Source organism: Sinohyriopsis cumingii, chromosome 2, assembly GCF_028554795.1.
Source record: "Sinohyriopsis cumingii isolate HCF-2022 chromosome 2, ASM2855479v2, whole genome shotgun sequence".
Taxonomy (NCBI): Eukaryota; Metazoa; Mollusca; class Bivalvia; order Unionida; family Unionidae; genus Sinohyriopsis; species Sinohyriopsis cumingii.
In genome coordinates this window covers 1,387,431-1,413,056 of record NC_142962.1, presented here as the reverse complement: position 1 = coordinate 1,413,056, position 25,626 = coordinate 1,387,431, and the positions used below count along the sequence as shown (strand labels likewise).

The 25,626-nt window shown below is 42.8% G+C and overlaps 1 protein-coding gene across 3 annotated transcripts in view; it reads left to right on the top strand.

The window, feature by feature from the left end:
• Positions 1-25,626, top strand: part of LOC149804197 (uncharacterized) — a 113,762-nt gene that overhangs the window by 45,801 nt on the left and 42,335 nt on the right. For all 3 annotated transcript variants that reach the window (XM_089937812.1, XM_089937804.1, XM_089937795.1), the window contains exons 3-4: positions 20,206-20,428; positions 20,796-20,980. In XM_089937812.1, the coding sequence (XP_089793938.1) occupies positions 20,206-20,428; positions 20,796-20,980 (408 nt within the window). The remainder of the gene's footprint in view (positions 1-20,205; positions 20,429-20,795; positions 20,981-25,626) is intronic.

Here is a 25,626-nt window from a genome sequence, read left to right as displayed (position 1 = left end):
CAGGCTGCGTCTTAGTGTAGGGCCATAAATCAGTGTCCTCTTGAGGCAACCTTGTCTTTCCACGTACACTCTTCGTATCCACAGACTGGTGTCTGACTTGTGGACAACGGTCCACTCGGATCGGACATACATGAGCATGTCCGTCCTAAACATCATTGAAGACACAAGGGTGGATGATTCGACTGTGGTCCACATCTTGAGGCGACGAGAACAGGTGAATCAATGCAGTGAACTGCGCTTATTTATAGGTAGAGGAAGGATTGAAACGGATTGAGTTCATTGACCAATCCAAACACGCGTTACAAAATTCAGTCAGTCCACATCCAATCCGAAGAGAACAGTCTGTGACGTCACGTGGTCTATATAGATTCGCTAGCGCCTGTGTGCAGTCAATCTATGCGACAGTGATTCAACATGACGGAAACTCAGAAAACGATTCATTGGGGTGCACCAGCAGTGGAGACCGCCCAAGGGAACCCGGACTTACTTTCAGAAGAGGTAAATTGGGATTTTGTGGATTTTCTTACCTCGCAAGAATTTGTTCCGGAACCTTCGTCACCTTCATTACCGCAATTGGAGAATTTTAGACAGAGACAGAAAGAAGAATTGGAGAAATTTATACAACGACAAAAGGAAGCGGAACAAGCTTTTCTCCTACAGCAACAGCAGCAAGAAGAAGAGGTAAGAAAAAAACAAGAAGAAGAAGAAGTAGCAGCAAAGAAACAAGAGGGTGAAAATCAAACGGTCACGGTACTGTTGGACATTTTAGCGGAGTTAAGAAGTCTGAAACAAATGTATCAGACTTCTTTATTAAGACCAAAGAGAATACGACCTTCCCGAGCTAAACACGTTAACCCTGTGACTAAGCCTACCGTACCACCCTTAGTGATTTCAACCAAATCATCATCATCATCAACAGTACGCAGTCCAGAAGTAGGCCTCGGCCGTGGCAAAGGCTTAAGGCAGTTAAAGTTGATTGCTTAAACTCACCCCTACACCAAAAAAAGGCCCTTTTCAGGGCCACCCACGTCTCTCGAAAAGAGATAGCCTTTCAATTTGCCAATAACTCAAAAATCAACAAAAAAAACCATTTTACCCCTATAGTACGTGTATATGAGTGCGTGAGTGTAGCTTCTTATTTTAAAATCAAAACTCAAAGACACTTACCTTATATAATTAATGTATTCTTTTATCCATAGTTACAATCCAATTCACAATTCTCAACAAAACACTTTAAAAAGTTCATAGACTTCTTCTCTCTCACTGTTTAGTCTCTCTGTTTTTTCAATTTCTTCACCGTCACAGGATTTTCCTCTTCTTCCTCCTCACTTTCTTCCCTTCTTCTTTTCTTCTCCTGTTTCTTTTTCTTCACCTGGCTGCTTTCTTCCTCTGAAGAATCCCTATCTTCTTCTGACTCCTTTTGTTTCTTTTTTGGGCAATCTGGAGACCAATGTCCTTTTTCTTGACAATAATAACAGGTATCTTGACTTTTGTCTTTTCTAGCCCCTTTTTTTCTTTTTTGACGGTCTGGACACTCTGAAGACCAATGCCCTTTCTTTTGACAGATATAGCAAGTATCTTGACTTTTATCTCGAAAGGAAGGAGAGTAGTCCGTCGGCTGGTCTGAAGAGAATTTTCTAATGACCCCTCGCAAAGCTCTGATGAAACGTTCGATTTGGCTAGTCTCTTCCATCGTTGTGCTCGGTTTGAGAGTGAAATGAATAGTGAAAGGACAAGACACACACCCTTTTATATACGCTGGTTTGCCATGACTATAAATTAGTCTATGGTGTTTAAACTTGAGTCATTTGACGTTTTGCACTTAAGATGAAACGATCCTATTCATTCGAGAAGAAAGAAGAAGATGAAGAAAGTAAGAGGCAGAAACGTGATCTATCGCCTCGTACCAGAGCTGAAGTCTTGGCACAAATTCATGCCAGTGATTTTGAAGAGGACATGAGTGAACCAGGATCCGAACCCTCTAAACAAAGTTCACCACCCTTAGTCAACCCTGAAAAGTACTATTCCATTCAAGAGACGGAAAAGCGCTCCTCTAGAAAATTTAGAACCACGGCTTACACCTACACAGTGAAGTTTAAAGATTTCAAGTCCGACGTACCATTGGAGAAAGCAGAAGGGTTTATCACCGAGATGTGGGATTCTTTGCTTACCGCACTCAAGCGACAATGTCAACCCAAAGAAGACGATCGCTTGACACTATCCATAGATCACGACAGCTTGAAATCCCCTGTTTGGATCGAGTTTAGCAGACCCGCAGAACTAACCCCTTCCAAAGTCATGGACAAGATTGAACACGTACAACAATCTAATGACCAGTTTGACATCACCGATGGAAAAGCCACACTGAAAATGGCCCACGTCTCTCCTCCTCAAGGGACTGGACGCAAAAAGGTCTTATTGGTGGACGACCTTCGCAACACCAAAACAAGTCTCGTCCGAATTAACAACCCTCAAGACCAGATGTGTTTAGCCCGTGCCATCGTGGTGGGACGAACCTATGCCAACAAAAACGACACGGTAGAATGGAAAAGAGCCTTGCAGACTATTCGAAAATCGGACCGAGCCAAGCAACGAAGTGAAGCAGAACTCCTGTTACGACAAGCTGACTTGCCCAAAGACAAACCCTGTGGCATTCCTGAGATGCAAAAATTACAAGATGCCCTAGCTCCACGATACACCTTGAAAGTGTACCCTCAAGAAGTGCGCGGGCCTCTGTTGTTTCGAGGGAAAGACTTTAAGAACGGAAAATACATTCACCTTTATCATCACGATGACCATTTCGATACCATTACCAGTATCACTGGATTCCTGGGATACAAATATTACTGTGAGAAATGTGACCGTGGTTATAATAATCGAGAGCAACACAAGCATTGTGGATCGAAATGCCCAGGATGTTTGGCCTCTCCACCCTGTCTGAGCGAAGGGCAAGAAAGAGTACATTGTCCTGCTTGTCTGCGCACGTTTATCAGCCTTGCCTGTTACCAACAACATCTGAAGACGCAAGGTTCACAGCAGAAGTGCGCTTGTCAACTGCTGAGATTGTGCCCTACGTGTGGACAAGGCATACATACCAATAGTGCCAAGGCACACGTATGTTCAGGAAAGAAAAAATGTCACATTTGTAACCACATCGTCGACTTGGAACACCAATGCTACGTGCAAAAATACCAATCCCCACCAGAGAAAGAGGACGGTCACAAGAAGAAAGGCAATTTCATCTTTTTTGATTTCGAATGCATGCAAGAGACCGGCATTCACATTCCTAATTTTCGCTTGGCTCATCGATCTTGCGAGAAGTGCATTCAAGAACCTATCTTCGGTCATTGCCCTCACTGCAGCAAAATTCCTGGAGGACGTGAAAAAATCTTTCGAGGACCGAACACGCTAGCCGATTTTGCCCAATGGGTCTTAGACCCCATCGACAAGACGTGGAGCCAAGAGGACATCGAACGTTACGGAGATTGTCATCGCCATGCCACGGTGATGGCTCACAATTTCTCCGGATACGATGGACAGTTTCGTCTCAGATACTATACGGAACATGGCACCGAACGTCCTAAAGTGACTTTGAACGGAGCCAAAATCATTTTCATGCAAGTGGGACAAGTGCAGTTTAAAGATTCGATGAGTTACTTAGCCATGCCTTTGAGTCGAATGCCTAAAACGTTTGGAATGACAGAAATGGCTAAAGGGTACTTTCCACAATTTTTCAATACGGAAGCCAGTCAACACGCCGTTCTACCCCATTTACCTGAGGTTCACTATTACGACCCTGACAACATGCGTACCGAACAACGAGAAGCTTTCTACGCTTGGTACCAGGCTCATGCCTCCGACCCTTTCGACTTTCAGGAAGAAATGCTAAAGTATTGTCGTTCCAACGTGGACATTTTACGGCGTTGCTGTGGAAAATTTCGAGAACTGTTCATGGAACACGGAGGGGTCGATCCTTTGAAAGAAGCTTGCACCATTGCCAAAGCGTGTTCCTTAGTGTATCTACAACGATTCATGCCTGAAAACACCGTGGCTGTCATCAGTCCTCAAAGGACCCACTATGTCAAACGTCAATACTCGGTCAAAGCCCTACGTTGGTTACATTACTTGTGCGACAAGGAAGACAAATGGATTCACCATGCCCGCAACGGAGGAGGCGAAAAGACCATCGGAACGCATTCGGTCGATGGCTGGGACTTAGAAAACCCCAAGATCGTGTACGAGTTTAACGGTTGCTTATTTCACGGATGTCCCGTCTGTTACCCTGACTGTGGCACTAAAAATCAGTTTTTACAACGAACCATGGAAGACCTGTACCAGGACACTTGTCAGCGACGCCTAAAGTTAGAACAGCAAGGATACCAAGTGGTGGAAATGTGGGAACACGAGTACGATCACCGTATGAAAACCGATCCCGAGTTTAAACGTGTCATGGAAAGTTACAAGCTGATGGACCCCCTGAACCCGAGGGATAGTTTGTACGGAGGAAGGACCAATGCCACCTGTTTGCTGTACCAAGCCGACGAAGAGAAAGAAGAAATCAAATACTTGGACGTGTGTTCGCTGTATCCCTACGTGTGCAAATATTGTCGCTTTCCTGTAGGGCACCCACAATTGTTCACGGAACACATCGACCTGAAAAACATTCGACAATACGAAGGCTTGATCAAGTGTAAAGTTTTGCCTCCCACGAACCTATACCATCCCGTCTTACCTCACCATTGCCAAGGCAAACTGATGTTTCCTTTGTGCCGTACTTGTGCCGAAACGTGCAACCAAGACCAACCTTTCCATCACAGCCAGGAAGAACGGGCCTTGACGGGAACCTGGGCCAGCGTAGAATTGTTCAAAGCTCTGGACATGGGATACCAACTGTTAGAAGTGTACGAAATTTGCCACTTTCCCAAGACACAACAATACCACAAGGGTGACCCCACGCAGAAAGGCATTTTCGCCGACTACGTGGATGCCTTTTTGAAACTGAAGCAAGAAGCCAGCGGCTATCCGTCCTGGTGTCACACTCCCGAAGACCAAATACAATTCAAAGAGAAATACTATGAACAAGAAGGCATCTCTTTAGACCACATCGAGAAAAACGAAGGCAGGCGATCGTTTGCCAAAGTGATGTTAAATTGCTTGTGGGGTAAAATGGCACAACGACCGTGTTTACCCAAGACGGAATATTTGACAGAACCTTCCCGCTACTTCCAGATGATTCACGACAACACCAAATACATGAAACACGTGGACGTCGTTCGAGAGAATTTGATCTTGGTCAATTACGAAGAAGATTTGGACTTTGTACAAGACGACCCTTTTGGAAATGTCATCATTGCGGCTTACGTGACAGCTCATGCTCGCTTAAAATTGTACGAAGCTTTATAACTGTTAGGGGAACGCGTCCTGTACTTTGACACGGACAGCTGCATTTACATCCATCACCCGAGTCAACAGCACCCTGACATCGAAGGAGACGGTTTAGGAGCCTGGACAGACGAGCATCCCGACGACAAGATTCTAAGTTTCGTCAGTGGCGGTCCCAAAAATTACGGTTACGAATACCGGGACAAACAAGGAGAAGTGCACACGCAGTGCAAAGTGAAAGGATTGACTCTGAATTATCGTACCAGTCGAGTGGTCAACTTTGGGGTACTGAAAGAAGCCTTGCAGTCTGGAAAAGATCAACAGTTTAAAGTGACCACCTATCAACCGAACAAGATTGTACGTTTACCCACTCACCACATCGTCAGTCGACCATTGGAAAAAGTCTATCAAATCAGAAACGAGTGAGACTTCCCAATCACTTTACGTTGCCGTACGGTCACATCGGTATTGGTCTGTATATAAAAAGGAACCCTAGGCAAGATCGATAGTTCATTGTGACTACCAAGACCAAGCGAACAAGATGAATACTTTCAGAGAAACACAAAACAAGTTCAGACAGGCACAATTCAAGTGTGGGGCTTCGGAAGTGGAATGCGATTGTGAGCCTTGCGATGAGTACGATGCAGTACGTTGTGACCTTAGCGATGCCGTAAAGCATCGTGGAAACTTTGTTCTCACTACCCCTATCATGGAAAGTGATGCTATCCGTGTCAAACCTGAGGGATGCGAAAGCGATGCCGCTCGTCCTCTTGGACATTTTACTGGGTTTCGTTTTAAAGGGGAATGTTCACCTTCACGTCTACCCCCCTACGGATGTCATCCAGCCCTGAGCAAACTCCTGTCCATGTCACCCAACCCTCATCGAAACGAACCTGTGAAAGACGAATATTCGTTTCCTGTGTGTTTGTTGGAATACTGCGACTTTGAAAATCGTCTTCAATCATTCAAAGGAAAATGGCCTAAGTATCTGGGAGGACCGACCCCCGAAGAATTAGCCAGAGCCGGATTTTTCTACTTGGGCGAAGGAGATAAAGTCAAGTGCTTCAGTTGCGGTGTGTCACTTCACCACTGGGAACCGCAAGATTCGGCCTACGTAGAACATGCTCGATGGTCACCGAATTGTCATTACTTACCCTTAGTGGGACCGAGACATTAAAGTAACTTACCATGTCGTTGACGAAGAAGAAACCAGTTTGGCTAGGAGTCAAATGTTGGACATCACCGAGACCAGTATTTAAACTTCATTTCAAAAACGATATTGAATCATTACCTAAAGAACTGCAAGAGAAGATTTACAAGGAAGTTTGGCAGGGACTTGCCAGAGTGAATTCTCAATGGGTGACTGTAGAACTTTTGTGCCGAGAAATTCACAAGAGGAAAGTGAAAAAAGTCAACCAGTGTGTTAGATTTCTTTGGGTCAAGTGTGCATTCGTCCTATTGTATTACTCTAGACCGTTTACATCAAAAGAGTTCAGTGACATTCTTGGACGTTACCCTGAATGGCAGTGGTCAGAAATTACTCACTATGTGGATTACTTTTGCTCTAGGAGAAGATTGTGAATTGTACGGACTGACCTATTCATGGATACTTTACAAGAGAACATTCGTGCTTTGCCTGTGGAATTGAGAGAACGCATTTACCGAGAGCTGGTTAAAATACAAGTCAAACGTAAAGAACAATTGCATCCGTTACGTCACGAGATCTTTAACCACTGGTACCTGAATGGTATAAGTGAACTGATTCGTCAGAAATTGTTTCAGTGGTCAGACCTTGTTCAATACTTCCAGGCCCCCGATGATCCACGTGTTGATCATTTTGGTTACTTCGAGATTCACCTAGTGCAACACATTGAGAAAGACAAGGTAAAGGATTACCGACATATTTTACGTGGAATCTACTTAGCGGAAAAGGAAACTTCTAAACGAAGTCTGACGTTTCGGTTACAGTATGCAACATTTAGATTCCCCACTGGAGAACGAAGATGTCTGACTAGAAAGTACGTGTATTGTTTCCGAAACAAAGAGACTATAAAAACAGGCTGCCATGCCACGACTTATGTCGTATGTAATCCAACAGATTCCGTGGAAGGAACTCAATGACCATATTCAAACCGTGGATCATTACCATCAATTATTACAAGAACTGTATCGATTCAATTTGGGACGACGCATAGTGTGTGTCTTAGTGACTTGTTTTCTAGGATTTCGTTTACCAGCCGATTCCTTGTGGACTCTTTACGAACAGTATTTACCACCCATTCAACATGAAAGTGGTGTCTTTAAATGTTCACGAGAGACTCCTTTTGCTCAAAGCCTTACGTTTTCATCTGGATACTTCTCGACCTCTACGGGAAAAAAAAGATTCGTCAACTTTTAGCTACCCAAGACGTGTATGACGATGTGTGTGTAGCTTGTGACTTACATCCCCATTGGACAGATGTCCGTGCCTGGAAAGAATGGGATTTTGAGGCTTGGACCCAAGAAGTGGCCCAGTATGCACGAGAGTTGTTCAAGGAAAAAAGTTACTTTTCAACCTGTGTTAGTGACGGTGCCAGAAGAACCCGTCACCCAGGACAGGACTGTCGTGGACAGGCCTGAAAGACCCTTTCGGGAGGACACTTGTGTGACCTTACCCCCTATAGAACTGGTCAGAACTTTACCCAAAACATGTTGTACAGACACTTGTGTTTATTCCACGTTCATGGTTATCATGTGCGATTTATCATTGTACTTAAGCCTTTGGCTTTTATGTATTTTTGTCTTTCTTATTCATGTTTAAAACATTCAATAAACGTGTTCTGAAAAAAGGTATATAAACTCTTGTCTTGTTTGTTTTCGTGTCACAAGTGACATTCCTCACACTATGGCTACCTCTGCTGTCTCTGCTCCCTCTTCCTCTACTGTCAAAGTCATCGACGAACACTTAGATCGTGCCAGTTGGGAGGCTTTGTATCTTCGCCATCCCTTTAACATGCTCATTGCTGGACCTAGCGGTTCAGGCAAAACCGAATTCGTCAAACGTTTGATCGAACATAAACATCATTTGATCGATCGACCCCCTCAGTGGATCGTGTGGTGTTACGAAGAGTGGCAATCGGCGTACAGCCTCTTGCGAGAAAGTCAAGGCGATTCCATCGTGTTTGTGGAAGGCATTGCTAAAGAAGACGACGGCATCGTCTCTGACTCCCGTCAAACCCATTTGGTCATTTTTGACGACATGTTAGGAGAAGACGAAGAAGAAATTAAACTGTGGTTCACGCGCAAAGGGCATCACCGTAATGCCAGTGTCGTTTACATCACCCAAAATTTGTTTCAACAAAGTAAAGCCCATCACACCATCAGTCTCAATGCGCATTACGTGGTCTTGTTTAAAAGCCCTCGAGATAAATCGCAAGTGCAAGTTTAGCCAAACAGTTAGGAACACCTTGGCTGACTCAGGCGTACGACGATGCCACTCAAACGCCACACGCCTATTTACTCGTCGATTTGAAACCTACCACCCCCGAGGATTTGCGATTTCGTACCCACTTGTTTCACCACTGGTGCCAAGACGGAGGGCCTGTCCTGTACACGTCTCCGTCCTCGACTTAACTTCACTCCACACAAAAAAATCTATAAAAACCTCAGACCCTTTTCGTCTGTCTCACACACATTTTGAACATGACGTCCCTTCAGTCGCATCTTCCCGTCAAATTGATTCGTGCCTTGTATGGCATCAGTCGAGAAAAAAATCCACAAATACGAGCTCGTGTCTTAGAAGCTAGTCTCAAAGAAGTCTTACGATGGTTCACGGTGACAACACGTCAATTACTCCAAGGAATCATTCAGATTCCTCATCAAACCAAACGCTTTTTTGATCGAAACAAAGTCGCTTTGACCCAACTGGCCGATCCCCGCATCGACACTCAAACCAAAAAACAAATCATTTTGAAACCTGGAGGGAGCGGTACTCTAGGAGGGATCATCATTCGCTCTCTCTTAAGATGGGATCCTAATGCGCCCAAACTTCTCCCCAAGAAAAAAGTCAAACGAAGCCCCAAGAAGAAGACAAAAACCAGGTCCCCAAGGAGAACTTCTCCAGTGGCGGGACCCTCCTCTTACCAGACACCACCCCGGAAAAAGAAAAGAAGCCCCCAGAAAAAGAAACAGAGAAAAAGTCCCCAGAAAAAGAAAAGTCCACACAAGAACGCTAGTCGCAAAAGAGGCACTTCGGCAAGGACGCAACCTTACACTCGCAAACCACGACCTGCAAAGGCGGTGACCGCGTCTCCGGCAGCCTCACGTTCATCCACTTCTCCGTTGATGACACCAAGAACTGAAGAGTACTTGGAGACGTTGATCACACCAAGAACTTCTCCGTTGATGACCCCAAGAACTTCCCCAGTGGCAGGACCCTCCAATTTAGTGGCAGTGGCTGCTGCTCACAAAGTACCTTCTCCCAAAATCAAAGTCCAAGAAAGATCGGGCATGTTACAAAGTTTACTGGATTTGTCCAAGCAAGAACTGGCTCGATTTAGTCCGTTGCGTACCCCTGCACGACGTGTCATGCCTGTCCTGAAGCTGATACGACGTAAAGACAATCAGTGGCGACGCGTTCCAGTATAAAAAAGGCCTGTGACCAAGTTGGGGTATTAGTGTTTTGGTGCTGAAGACTCAAAGATGTCACCCTCCAGAAAACATCCCTCTTCTAAACAGCCCCAAGGAAAGAAAAGGAAAGGTCTGCCTCCTCGTTTAGTCAAACATGGGGACATGTTATCTGTCCTGTCCAAAGCTTCTCCGCCCCTACGAAAAAAACTCATTCAATCAGCCTCCAAAGAGGTCATCGATACCGTGTGCGAATGCTGTTTGAACGTCTTGAAAGGCACGATCCCTTTGTCCAAACACCAGAAACAATGCTTAGGCAAACATCGTCACATTCTTCGTCAAATGGTTCAAAAGAAAATTCCCATTCTTCAAAAGAAGAAGATGTTGGTCTAACGTGGAGGGATTTTACCCCTCTTGTTAGGTCCCTTACTGAAAGGAATCTTGGGAACCATGTCGGGAGGACTGGTGGGAGCAAGATAAAAAGGCCATCGGAAGTCCCAAGATCTCAGAATTGACCCCTGACAACCCCATGGAAGGACGAAAACTAGCTTTAGTGCCTTACAAACGATGGATGGAATACCATCGTTGGCAAGAACAACGCACCCCGCATTTAGCTCCCAATCCCCATTTGAGCGAGATGTCCCAGTTACAACACGAATTGCAGTCCTTGATGGATCGCCAAGATTTGTCCGAAACAGAAAAATCGCAAAAGTACGGTCAACTCTTGCAACGACTGCAACTCTTTCACCAGAAAGCTTTAGACGAAACAGCTCTACCCACTCTGAAAGATTTTAAGACCTTGATAAAAAGTCCAGCACCATCACCAGTACCAGTACCAGTACCAGTGACCAAGACAGAAAAAGGATAAGAAGAAGAAGAAGGGTTTCAAACTCCACCAGAAAAAGTACGCAAGTTAACAACACCACCTACCTCCAGAATTGGATGGATTAAAAAGATGATGGCCACCCCTTCTTCATCACAAGAGAAAAAGAAAGTGAAGACAGAAGTGAAGACAGAAGTGAAAAAAGAACCGATATTCCCTGTTCACACATCCTCCTCCTCCTCGACACCTATTGCCGGTCGCACACGCAAAGTATTGCAATCCAAGAAAGTACCCCAAGAGAAAAAGAGTAGCATCCTCCAAGAGTGGGTGTCTTATTAACACACAAACAAACACAAAAAATGGAAAAAGTGTTAGCCAGCATTTACTACGATCCCTCCCATCCTGCAGGTTACGCAGGAGTTCAAAAATTGTATCGTGCTGCCAAAATGGGACTGAAAAGTCTCCGTTTACCACAAGTGCAACGATGGTTACAAGAACAAGCTACCTACACTTTACACAAACTCATTCGACGCAAGTTTGCCAGAAGTCGCACCCGAGTGGAAGGCATCGATCATCAATGGCAAGCCGATTTAGCCGATGTCTCTCATTTGGCCATCTACAATCGCGGCTACAAATATTTGTTTTGTGTCATCGACGTCTTTTCCAAATTTGCCTGGGTCGTGCCCTTGACTTCCAAATCGATCGGCGAGTTAGTGCGAGCCCTGCAACGGGTGTTGAAACAAAGCGGTCGTCACCCTCTTCGATGGCAAACGGACAAAGGCACCGAATTTCTGAACCAAGCTTTCCAAAAAGAATTAAAGAAACGTGACATTCATTTTTTTACCACCGAGAATCCCGAAACCAAAGCCAGCATCGTGGAACGTTTCAACGCACTTTGAAAGAACGCATGTGGAAATATTTTACGCATCACCACACTCTGAAGTACATCGACATCTTACCGCACCTGGTGCAAGCGTACAACCAATCTTACCATCGAAGCATCGGACGTGCCCCGCAAGAAGTGACTCCCGACAACGAAGTGCTGGTGTTTGAGCGCCTGTTTGGTACGTCCCCGACGAGGGCTGTACCCAAGAAAAGTGGAGAGTTGACCGTAGGAGATTGGGTGCGCATTGGCAAAACCAAACGCACTTTCGACAAAGGTTACTTACCTAACTGGACGACCGAATTGTATCGTGTCACTGGACGAGTGCATGGCCGTCATCCTGTCGTCTATAAATTGGAAGACATGAACGGAGAAGTGCTCAAAGGAACGTTTTATTTGCCCGAGTTACAACGTGTCACCAAAAAAGAAGACGACGTGTACGACATCGAAAGCATTCTCGTACGCTGAACTTGTAAAGTGGGCAAATGACGTGTCAAAGAATTTAAAGTACGTTGGAAAGGATATCCACCCAGTTTTGATTCTTGGATCGACGCTTCGCAAGTCATCGACTATAAAAAGAAGTGACCATCATGCCCTTTCACACAGACGCAGCTACGTCGACTACTCCTTCACCTAGTTCTTCTGTGCAAGATTTACAAAAACAACCCTTGTGGGTGTGGTGTAGAGAACGTGTGCCTAAAACGCAAATCGTCTTTTTCTGCCAAATCTTTGTGGTGTATTGTGTCATCGGGGCAGCCATTGCCAATTTGAGTTTGCAACAAGGAGACAAACAATTGTGGACCATTTTATTGAGCAGTTGCAACGGTTACCTGCTTCCTAATCCCTCCCTGAAATTCTCCTCGAACGGGAACCTTGTGTTCAGTGCCAGTGTCAGTCACCACTCCAACCACAACAACAACCCCATTTTGGGCGGAGACACACCTCTGAAGTCCAGTAACACCTCGGACAGCCACAGAACTCTGGAATTATGAGTCACGAAAACCAATTTTACTTAACCTTACCCAGTGACAGTTCCATGGAGGTGTTTCCCCACAACACGTTGTGCTGTTACACGGCCAAATTACCTCAGGCCATGCCATTAGAGCACGAAGCCCATTGGGAAGTGGCTTTGGTAGAAATGATTCACCCAACACAAATCAAAAACCTCAGTGAAACTCAAAACACTTTTGAGGTCGAAATTCTGGACCCAACAGTGCAGCAAACCATGATCACCACTCCTCAACATAAATCACTTGCGAAGACCCTAATACCCCGTAGCAGCAGTGACACTTCTCCTCCTTTTTACGTTTATGAATTTAAGATTAACTCAGGCCATTATTTTAGTGGTCAACATCTGGTGGAGGCCATCGCTGACAGATTCTATGCAGCATTTGACAAAGTTCTGACCAAACTAAATAAACGTGTCACCATTGAGTACCACAAACAGTCTCACCGTCTACTCATCAAATTTGAAAGTGAGGATAGAAGTATACGTATTAAATTTTGCCCAGAATTGTATGACATTTTGGGTGGAGACCTCAATATGGTCACGGATAAGCAGACCAAAAAGATAGAGAAAGCAGAGATTGCCAACAACGGGCATTTTGCAAGGTATTTTCGTTTCCCGGTAGAACTGAACCAGGGACTGAATTTGATGTTTGTGTATTCCGATGTGGTGGAGTACAACGTGGTGGAACACACCTCTGTGCGGTTACTGCGTGTCATTCCTTTCAAAGTAAATTCTGCCGCGGTCACTGACGAGGAAGGTGGAAACACTTACCACGTCCACCGCGAATTTGTACATCCTCACTATTTGCCCGTCAGCAAGTCGTATTTGGACACGGTCAACATTGCTATAAAAGGAGATTTGGGACAAAATATTCCATTCACCAAAGGAAAAGTCACGGTGAAACTCCATTTTCGAAAACGCTTCTCTCACGATTCGTAAGTCAGATATCCAGTGTACCGAGGGGTTGCTCGACAGCGAGGACACGGTTTAGGAGATATGTTAAAATCGGCCTTTCGTTTGGTGGCCCCGGTGTTGAAACCGATGGTGACACGCGGATTGCACGCCTTGAAAGATGCGGCACTGACACAAGGCAAAGAATTTCTCCAAAATGTCATCATCGACAAACAAAACCCCAAAGAAGCCTTCATGAGGGCAGGCAAAAATGTCTTGCTACAAACGGGTAAAGACCTTTTGGGCCTACTAAGACTGGCAATCCGAAAAGCCAAATCGAGGAGGCCAAACTCTACGTACGACGCGTGGAAGTGTTACCTAAAGTGGGGAATGACATCAGTCAAACGTTGAGCAGAACGACTGCCAAGTATCCCCTCCGACGCGTGGAAGTGAAAACGTTCACCATTCGCCGTAACCATCAATCCATAATCGAAGATCATCTGTTCCAAGGACAGTTACCCAAGCGTTTAATCCTTGGTATGGTCCTGAATTCAGCCTTCAACGGAGACTTCAATGAAAATCCTTTCAGGTTTCAACACTTCAACGTGAAGAAAACCGAAGTCAGTCGCGATGGCAAGATCTTGTGTACCCGGCCCTTTGAGCCTATGTTTACCCAGAACAATTACTTGAGATCGTACTTGTCCCTGTACGAAGCCACCGGTCAGTTAGGAACCAACACCAGTCACGGTATTACGTATGAAGATTACGCAGGAGGCTACGCTTTGTGGGCTTTTGATTTCACCCCTGACCAGGGCAGTGACGAGGGACATTTCCACCCTATAAAATCCGGCCAGATTCGTGTGGAACTTCAGTTTGCAGACCCAGCCCCTGATGTAACGGTGAACGTCATCCTGTATGCAGAATTTGATAATACCATAGAAATCAACAGTTTGAGAGAAGTCATTCTAGACTATTAGAAGCCATGGAAGAGTGTTATCCCTCTTTACCTAGTGGAGAAACTTTGGAGATGGAATGTGAGGAGACCCGGGAAGAAGAATATCAAGACAAAGGCGAAGAAGTTATCATGACGAAGTCAAGATGGCCAGAACAAGAAGCGCATTTAGTCTCCTGTTTTGCCAAATACTTGGTGGAAAAAATGACGGAATTGATCAAAAAAGATTGCTATGGATGTCAAAACGATCATCCCAGTCAAATTCAACACGATAAATGCCTGATGCTGAGTCAAGAAGAAAAATTGAACGAGTATCTGGACGATGCTTGGAGTCTCATCTCGGACAAAGTCGTGTTGCATCAGTGGTATAAAGACTTGCGTGAACATTCTTGTCCACCATTAACCACTCAAGAGATCCATCGTATCGAAGCTCTCCTGAATCAGAGTGAGGAGACGAAGCGAAGAAACGGTTATTTGTCAGACATTTTCAAGCAAAATGTCAGGATCGAATTGATGACTTATTATTACCTGTGAAGAAGAAAAAAACACACAAAAAATGGATACTTGGGAACTTTATTACCTTTTGAACCACAGTTCGTATACGGCTTCTTGGAATCCTGTCGTCTGTGCTAAAGATGAACTCCCTCATCGCAAACCTCAAGACCATCTAGCTTACGTGATCAACACGGACGACAGTCATCTCCCAGGAAGCCACTGGGTAGCCGTTTACTTTCCTCAAGAAGGATGTGTGGAATATTTCGATTCGTACGGATTGCCCCCTTTGGAAGACGATATCATTGACTTTATGAGAAGAAATGCTCAGACTACCCGATTCAATAATGTGAAATTACAAGGCACAGATTCCTTGGTGTGTGGACAGTACTGAGTGTATTTTCTGCATCATCGCAGCCTGGGCTATTCCTTAGAACATTTAGTGACTCATTTTGATCCTCGTTCTTCTTCAAGAAACGATGTGAAAGTAGATCGATGGTTTTGTGACCATTATGCTTATCTTTTGTCTCAAGCTAGGAAACGTAGTGTCCATCAATGGTCTAATGACTTCCAACAGTGGAAATCACAATTTCATTCACAACGTTGTCAGCCCTGTTTAAAGTAGAGTGTTAGTTAAAAAAATGTTTGTGATTTGAAGAAAAAAATGTTTGATGTTATATTGTTGGATTATTGTTAAAAATGTTAGAGTTGTTTGTTAGTGTTAAGTGATTTTGAATAAAAATGTTGTGTTTTGAAAAAAAAATGCCTTTGTCTTTTGTTTGGCTATAAGAATGTTGATTCATGCTCTTTGACTTCTTACTATCCCTCTCATGACACTCATTGAACGTTCCGGCTCGAAAACCGTAATGGGATGTTTTCCTTCACGTCCGCGCTTTGACTTTAAGAACCGGGGCAGTTTCCAGTCTAACCATCCATTGTCGACTCATCCTCCTACGAAGATGTGCTCCAAACTAGCTAAGCTAAACGAAGCCTACGTGAATTTGCATAGGGTCAGACACAGTCTGATACCGAAGCCAGAAGAGATAGAGAATGTGAGAATGTTAAAAGTCACTGAAGACCTGATAGAAGAGCTCTTCAGAGAAGAAGTGAACAGGGAGAAAGAAGAATGGACAGAGAAGTACAGACTTCAGAGAAAGCAGCAACAGCGACAACAGCAGCAGCAGCAGCAGCAGCAACCTGAACCTAACAGAGGCTTTGTCGATTGTCGTATCGACACCAAAGAGTTTTTCTTCTCTTTCCGAAGAAGCAGACCTATCGTCAGAAAGTCTATCCTCAGAGGACGTCGCATTCTTAGAAACTAAAAGATTGCCATAGCAAACAAAAAAAACAGCCCTTTTCAGGGCTACCCAATACTCTAGAAAAGAAATAACAATCGATTTGCCAATGTGTGTAGGTAGAGTAGTGTAAATATAAACACTGACTCTTTTGTGATGTGAGTGTATGTGTTTATGTATAGGATTGTGTGTTTGTAAGTGTTCACGTAATTTGGTGTGGATAGTAGATTAAGATCATGTTTTTTGCTGTTTGAGGTGTGGGGAGAGTATATTTGAGGTTTGATTGCTTTGCGTATGTGAATAGTATATTATTTGTTTAATAAATTTTTTTAGAATAGTGATGGGTAGTATAAAAAAGTGAGTGAGTGTTTCTTTTAGGTCCGCGCGTTGTTTGGTTATGATCTAGGTAAGATCAATTTTGTTTTAGGGGGATGTTTTCCATCACGTCCGCGCTTTTACTATAAATTGGAACTCGCTGGGCAGTCTAGCTACCCTGTTCATTCGTTGACAAGACAATGAATACCAGAATTGTGAAACTGCTAGAACTCCAGATGCACCTGGAATATGCCAGGCGCATACTAAATGAACTGGCCGCGGAGGCCATTGTCGAAGAGGCAAGGATGAAAGAGGAGGAGGAGGAAAGAAGAAAAAAAGAAGAGGAGGAAAAGGAGAGAGGAAATTTCAGAATCCCAGAGACAGAAAATTGGGATTCTGAAGCCACTTATCCCGCCTCTGCACTCCCAAGAAAAAAGGTAAAAGGAGACTGGGGAAGAAGATGTGTGTGTGGCGCCAGACCAGGAAGGTGCCAGCATTAGATAGGTGCATCTGGAGTTAAAAAACAGACAGCCCTTTTCAGGGCTACCCCAATACTCTAGAAAAGAAATAACAATCGATTTGCCAATGTGTGTAGGTAGAGTAGTGTGAATATAAACACTGACTCTTTTTTTCCTAGTGCGAGGGTATGTGTTTGTGTGTTTGTGTGTTTGTGTTTGTAAGCGCTCACGTACGTTTGTGTGAATAGTAGATGATGGGTTTGTTTATTGTTTCTTAGCGTATGTGGAGAGTATAGTTTGGGTTTTGTAACCGCTCACGTACGATTGTGTGGATAGTAAATTATGGATTTTGTTTTAATGATTTGAGTGTGTAAATAGTAGATTTGGGGTTTGTTAAATGTTGCTTCACTTATGTGGATAGTAGATTATATGAAATGAGAAAGTAGGGGGATGTTTTCCTTCACGTCGGCGCGTTGTTTGGATATGATTTAGGTAATATCAATTTTATGTCTTAGGGGCATGTTTTCCATCACGTCCGCGCTTTAACTATAAAACTAACAGTGTTTGCCATTGGAGCCTATTCCATGGAATAAGCAAACAAGAAGATGCCAACAGCTTCAGCTTTGTATAACAACCTTATGGGAAGTTGGTATTGGATGGTGGATGGATTGAATGTAGCAGAAAGGCTTGAACAGGAATGGAGGCATGCAGTGACAAAAGACTTCGTCTCAAGACAAGTAACCAGCCTCCACTTAGCAATCGATATTGTGAAAGAAATGATAGAGGATGAGGAGAAGAGAATCAGAGGTTTCATTAACCCACCGTATGTGAAAGTGGGCAAGTTGAAAGAAGCCATAGTTTATGTGACGAGTGCAAGGTGTTTTTTTAGAAGACATTGTAGAATGGACAGATTGGTCTTTTGTAAAGTGGGGCTTAGACAAGCTTAAGAAAGCGGAAGAAGTAATGAGGAATGTGCTGACCGAAGAGGTCAAGAAGATCAAAGAAAAGTGGTCAAAGGAAGGAAAAGAAGAAAATAGAAAGAAAAAGGAAGAACTAGAGAAACTAAACGCTAACTGGATAAAAATCCAACAGAAGTTCCGAGCCATGGGTCACCCGGACTGGATACCGGAAACAGAAAAGAAGAAGAAAGGAATGATGGAAAAAATAAGAGGATGGATAAAGAAGTTAAGGAGTTAGAAGAAGAAGAAGAAGAAACCCAAAGGCCCTTTTCAGGGCCACCCACATTTCTAGAAAAGAGATTGACTTTCCATTGCCTACCCCTTTTTTATTTTTTATTTTTTAATTTAAAAAAAAAAATCCCATGTTCAATTGCCTTTGTCCCTAGAATGGATATTTTTTTTCCCATTGTTCCAATGCATTTGTCCCTAGAGTGGATATTTCCTTTCTCCCATGTTAAATTCCCTTGTCCCCAGAGTGGATGTCTTTTTTTTCCCATGTTAAATTTCCATTGTCCCCAGAGTGGATATTGCTTCCCATGTTAAATTTCCATTGTCCCCAGAGTGGATATACCCCTATTTAACATTAAAGTCCCCTTGTCCCTAGGGTGTCCCCATTCACTACTGTTATGTTTTTCCTTTAAAAATATTAAGTGGATAAGAAAGTTACGAGTGAAGTGGAACATTTAATATGGATACTCGTTGCTTGGCTACTCGTGAAAATGTAACTTTTCCACTTCACTCGTGAATTATTTCTCTCTGTCTACTAAAACACGTGGATAGCCTATTTGTATTATATGAATTTGGGGTTTATTTACAATCGCAATATAATTCATTATATGGTGTTGACAAGTTTGATAATATTAATCAAATGTATGATCTGGGTATCACTCATAAAATTGATATTCCTTACACATTTCCTCTCTGCATGTCTTAAGAGACCGTAAACCCCAACATCATATGCAAGATTTGTGAAAATTCTTCTTTGCATTCACTTCGGAACTTCAAAAAAAAAATATGTGAGTAGGTCACTTATTGAAGGGAGACAATCCTTACAAGTGAACACGATAGTGTGAGAATTGGGACACGAACGATTTAAATACCGTGGGTTGGGGCAAAAATAATCCCAAAACATAGTAAAATCTTATGGCTGATTGTGATACTTTGTATTATTGGATAGAATGGATATTTTATTAAGGGGGCGCTCGTCAGATCTTATGAACTTCTGAGAGAGTGACAGGTGTAAGGTGAAGTTGTTCGCATTTGCAACGTGTACATTGGGGAGAATGTTGGTATACCTCTGTTACTTTCATGAACTGTGGCTGAAATATCATTGGATATTGTACTTATGGGAATTACAGATGGTCTAAGCACACAGCTGACCAAAAATGACTGCTCGCATGCGCTAAAAAATCAGTCTGAATGAGTCCAAACTACACTGTCTTCAGGAGTTATTAAAATAGGGAAAATGAATTTTGCCAGACTAGACAAAACTAGTCTCTGAAAGTGTAATGAATGAATTACTAAAAAGATAAAATGCAAAAAAGGTACTGGCTCTTTTTTATAATTAACCTTTGAAGTCCAGAAAGTGAAAACGACCAAGCGGAGTTAGCAGTTTTTAAAGTAGATGCGCATCTGAAGCAAAGCCAATATGTATATTCCATAACCCAATATATACCAAACAATCAAAACCCAAATAAAGGAAATTAAAGTACTTTTGAAAGTACCTAAGTTCACATGACCATTTAGCCATTATAACCAGCGAGGAAAACCTGGGAATTCTTTTTCTTTAAAAGTTGAACCGAATGCAAAATTCGACGCTGTAGAGCATCACCTGAGAAGAACCCGTCGAGTGCGAACTTATTGTTATAGATTCATTGCACTTTGCATGAAGAAATGAATATTTCTACTAAAAATTACCGTTTCCTCCCGAACGTACTTTTTGTGCGTTATAGGAGAGAATGGGCATTAATATGAACAAGTCTAGTCTTAATCATGGCTACTTCAAATTCTTGCAATAGATTTAGTGCAAATCTTGTTACTAAAGAAATGAATATGTCTTCTCAAAATTATATATTTCCTGGACAGATTTTTGATTTAAACGGAGTTCTGACGAATCAAAACTTCAATTAAATTGATTTCAGACCTTTCTAACGGAGGGACCGCACGATGAACTGGATGCAGTCTATGAAGAGGAAGAGGATTACGAGGATTTACCTGTGGAGGCAAATGACCAGTATTCTGAACAGGACGATTTGGATGAAACGTCCGATAGAAGTGCAGCTTCCGATGTTTCATATATAGATCAACCAGATACAGACGAGGATTATGATACAGACCTGGAAATGGATGTCGCAGATGAAGAAAGTAATAAATATTTTTTCTTATTAAATCTGCATTCCGCATGCTGTCTGCTTGCTGTGCGGGAGGTGCATATAGATTGTCGCGTTATATGCGCAAACTGCGTTATAAATACCATGCTTATGGGCTAAATACTTTCACCAGAATTGACTCTTCGCGTTTACGTGTAGAATCTAATCTGAACGAACACAGTGGAATACTCTAAAAGTTACACTGTACAATCTGTGTGCATTGGAAAATATCTTCTTTGTCATATCAGTGTGCTAGTGTTTTTCAGCGATATTTATCCTTTTGCGTTCCGCTTTGTATTGTTCTGCAAGATATTCTCTCAATTTTTAAAATCTAAGTAAATATATCCTCCCCCTTTCCACAGAATGGATCCATCCTGAGAAATTTGATAAAGACACTACTGGTGTAGCTGCGTACGAGCGCGCGTGCGAGATCTATGGTGTCCAACCAATCACGTACTTCGTCAAGCATCTCCAGGACCATGAGCTTGTCATGAAATACCATGGAATAGGAGCCAATGGAGTCAGGGCCATGTCAGGCCCTCTCGAGGTCAGAATAGTGATCTTCCTGAACTACATATTCTTAATTAACTTCTTTTTTCTGTTCAGTGTACATATATGTAATTGTTTGTTGTTTACAGCACTTTTAGTCCTTAGAATGCATAGGTCTTGGAAAAGTAATCGTTCTAGCTGAACCGGATGATCTTAAGTTGATCAGTCGTCTTTTATTGGCGATTGCAAACTTTAAATTTTGTTTAAGGTAATAACTTCTGCTGTGAAACCTTCCAGTTAACACCACCAGTCGAACTGACGAACTAGTCTGAGTCGGGACTAAGTCTGATTTCAAACAGCCCATATGATCTTTCACAACATAAAGAGGAATAACCCAACGATGTTGTAAGAGAGGGGACGTATCACTGCTTGAGATAGCCTTACAATGTAAGACCTCGGCCTTGATATTTATGTTTCGGGCGTCAAGATCTTACTACCTAAAAGACGACGCTGTGTAGCATGTTTTGACATCGTAACGAAAGTCAAATTTTCATAAACATATCACATACTTGGCAGACCGTATCGGCGCTTTTCTTCACATTCAAGGTATAATGCATTAGTCAGACTTTACTTACTTTGATGTCCTTTTCCTAATAAATTTAAATTTTTACACAAGCAAATGGACCTGTTTTTAAGTTTCGTTGGCCTACATTTCAGTTAGCTAGAAAGCGATGGAAGCCGGAAATGCCGAAATCGGGTTAAATTGAAGAATTATTCTTTAATGAAACGAATAAAACTATATTTTGTCTATAGTGCTTATTGGAACAGTAAACATCGCAAGAAAAATACCCCAACATGAACCTACTTGAACATATTTCGGCATACCACGACTACCGTATGTCAACGGAAAATGAAAATGCATTCATTTGCTAGCGTCTGATTTTGATTCCACCAGGACAAAGACAGCACAGTACGTATATTAATTACACAAATTTGTGGAAGAGTATCGATATGGGCTGCCAAGTGAGTGAGATATTCCTGAAGCTTTGACTACTCGTTCCGATGTCAATTGACATCGGAAAACGCTACACAAGGCCGTTATTTGGGCAGTACGACGTAGCACTAAAACATAAAAATAAAAAATGTGATACGTCTTACATTCTATGACTATGCTTGAGAGGTCGCCTGCAGCGTTTTACGACGATTGGAACACGTTTAACTCAAGTACGGTCTTAAACAATCCTTCTTGGTAGCTTAAATCGTTGCAAAAAGTCTCAGTACCCAGTTTAAGACCGTTTAAGATCACGTTTTAAGATCTATTATGACCTTGGCTGCGTGGCGGTGTTTAGATATCTTAAGCCACTCATAATCAGTTGTTAAGATCTATAAAACCGGTGTTAAGACAAAATAAGACCGCACTCTGCTACACTCCGCTAGCGGAAGACCTATTTAAACAACGGGATTTTAGGATAGTAAAGAAAAGGGGAGAGACTGGTGTAAAATCACCTAAATTGTCATACCTTGATTTACAGAAACTAAGGCGTAGCAGAGAGCAGATCGTTATCGTTACGATTATTAGTAGTGAAGTGGGCCACTTTACGTACAATGGAAATTAGCATTACAGAGACCCATGGGCCACTTTACGTACAATGGAAATTTAACATGGAGAAAAATCGTATACCACTTTACATACAAGGGGAATTAACATGGGAATAAATTGTGGGTCATTTTACGTACAAGGGGAATTTAACATGGGATTTTTTTTAAAAAAAATTTTTTTAAAAAAAAGGGGTAGGCAATTGAAAGGCTATCTCTTTTCGAGAAATATGGCTGGCCCTGAAAAGGGCCTTTGGGTTTATGTTAATGTATTCATTAACATAAATGGCACCGCATTGGTCTTCTTCTTGTTCTTAGGCTGCGTCTCACTGTTGGCCCGTAAATCAGCACTCTTTTCAGGCATCATTGTCTTTCAACGTAGATCCTACGTATCCACAGACTGGTGTTTGTCCTGTGGACAACGGTCCACTTGGATCGGACATACATGAGCATGTCCGTCCTAAACATCATGGAAGACACAAGGGTGGATGACTCAACTGTGGTCCACATCTTGAAGCGACGAGAACAGGTGAATCAATGCAGTGAACTGCGCTTATTTATAGGTAGAGGTAGGATTGAAACGGATTGAGTTCATTCACCAATCCAAACACGCGTTACAAAATTCAGTCAGCTCGCATCCAATCCGAAGAGAACAGTCTGTGACGTCACGTGGTCTATATAGATTCGTTAGCGCTTATGTGCAGTCAATCTATGCGACAGTGATTCAACATGACGGAAACTCAGAAAACGATCCATTGGGGTGCACCAGCAGGGGAGACTGCCCAAGGGAACCCGGACTTACTTTCAGAAGAGGTAAATTGGGATTTTGTGGATTTTCTCTCCTCGCAAGAATTTGTTCCGGAACCTTCGTTACCTTCTTCATTACCGCAAGTGGAGAATTTTAGACAGAGACAGAAAGAAGAATTGGAGAAATTTATACAACGACAAAAGGAAGCGGAACAAGCTTTTCTCCTACAGCAACAGCAGCAAGAAGAAGAGGTAAGAAAAAAACAACAACAACAACAGCAAGAAGAAGTAGCAGCAAAGAAACAAGAGGGTGAAAATCAAACGGTCACGGTACTGTTGGACATTTTAGCGGAGTTAAGAAGTCTGAAACAAATGTATCAGACTTCTTTATTACGACCGAAGAGAATACGACCTTCCCGAGCTAAACACGTTAACCCTGTGACTAAGCCTACCGTACCACCCTTAGTGATTTCAACCCAATCATCATCAACATTACGCAGTCCAGAAGTAGGCCTTGGTCGTGGCAAAGGCTTAAGGCAGTTAAAGTTGATTGGTTAAACTCACCCCTACACCAAAATAAAAATGCCCTTTTCAGGGCCACCCACATTTCTCGAGAAGAAATACAATTTCAATTTGCCAATAACTCAAAAAACCCACTCATTTTACCCTTATAGTACGTGTCTGTGTATGAGTGCGTGAGTTTAGCTTCTTATTTTAAAATCAAAACTCAAAGACACTTACCTTGTATAATTAATTTATTCTTTTCTCCATTTTTTTACAATCCAATTCACAATTCACAACAGAACACTTTAATTAAAAGTTCATTGACTTCTTCTTTCTCCTTGTTTAGTCTCTCTGTTTTTTGAAATTCTTCACCGTCACACTCTTTTCCTCTTCTTCTTCCTCCTCGCTTTCTTCCCTTCTTCTTTTCTTCTCCTGTTTCTTTTTCTTCACCTGTCTTCTTTCTTCCTCAGAAGAATCCCTCTCTTCCTCTGAAGAATCCCTCTCTTCTTCTGAAGAATTCCTCTTTTCTTCTGATTCCTCTTGTTTCTTTTTTGGGCAATCTGGAGACCAATGTCCTTTTTCTTTACAATAATAACAGGTATCTTTACTTTTGTCTTTTTTAGCCCCTGTTTTTTTTCTTTTTTGACGGTCTGGACACTCTGAAGACCAATGCCCTTTCTTCTCACAGATATAGCAAGTATCCTGACTTTTATCTCGAAAGGAAGGAGAGTAGTCAGTCGGCTGGTCTGAAGAGAATTTTCTAATGACCCCTCGCAAAGCTCTGACGAAACGTTCGATTTGGTTAGTCTCTTCCATCGTTGTGCTCGGTTTGAGAGTGAAATGAATAGTGAAAAGGACAAGACACACACCCTTTTATATACGCTGGTCTGCCATGACTATAAATTAGTCTATAGTGTTTAAACTTGAGTCATTTGACGTTTTGCACTCAAGATGAAACGATCCTATTCATTCGAGAAGAAAGAAGAAGAAGAAAGTAAGAGGCAGAAACGTGATCTATCGCCTCGTACCAGGGCTGAAATCTTGGCACAAATTCATGCCAGTGATTTTGAAGAGGACATGAGTGAACCAGAATTTGAAACCTCTAAACCAAGTTCACCACCCTTAGTTAACCCTGAAAAGTACTATTCCATTCGAGAGACGGAAAAGCGCTCCTCTAGAAAATTTAGAACCACAGCTTACAAATACACTGTGAAGTTTAAAGATTTCAAGGCTGAAGTGCCGTTAGAGAAAGCAGAAGTGTTTATCACTGGGGTGTGGGATTCTTTGCTCACTGCACTCAAGCGACAATGTCAACCCAAAGAAGACGATAGCTTGAGACTTTCCATACAACACGACGGTTTGAAATCCCCTGTTTGGATCGAGTTTAGCACCCCTGCAGAATTGATTGCTTCCAAAGTCATGGACAAGATTCAACACGTACAACAATCTAATGATCAGTTTGACATCACCGATGGAAAAGCCACACTGGACATGACCCACGTCTCTCCTCCTCAAGGAACTGGACGCAAAAAGATGTTATTGGTGGACGACCTTCGCAACACCAAAAAGTGTCTCGTCCGAATTAAGAACACTCATGACCAGATGTGTTTAGCTCGTGCCATCGTGGTGGGACGAACCTATGCCAACAAGAACGACACGGTAGAATGGAAAAGAACCTGGAACACTATTCAACGTTCCCATCGAGCCAAGCAACGAAACGAAGCAGAACTCCTGTTGCAACAAGCTGGCCTGTCTAAAGACGCACCCTGTGGCATTCCTGAGGTGCAAACATTGCAAGATGTCCTAGCTCCACGCTACACCTTGAAAGTGCACCCTCAAGAAATGCGCGGGCCTCTG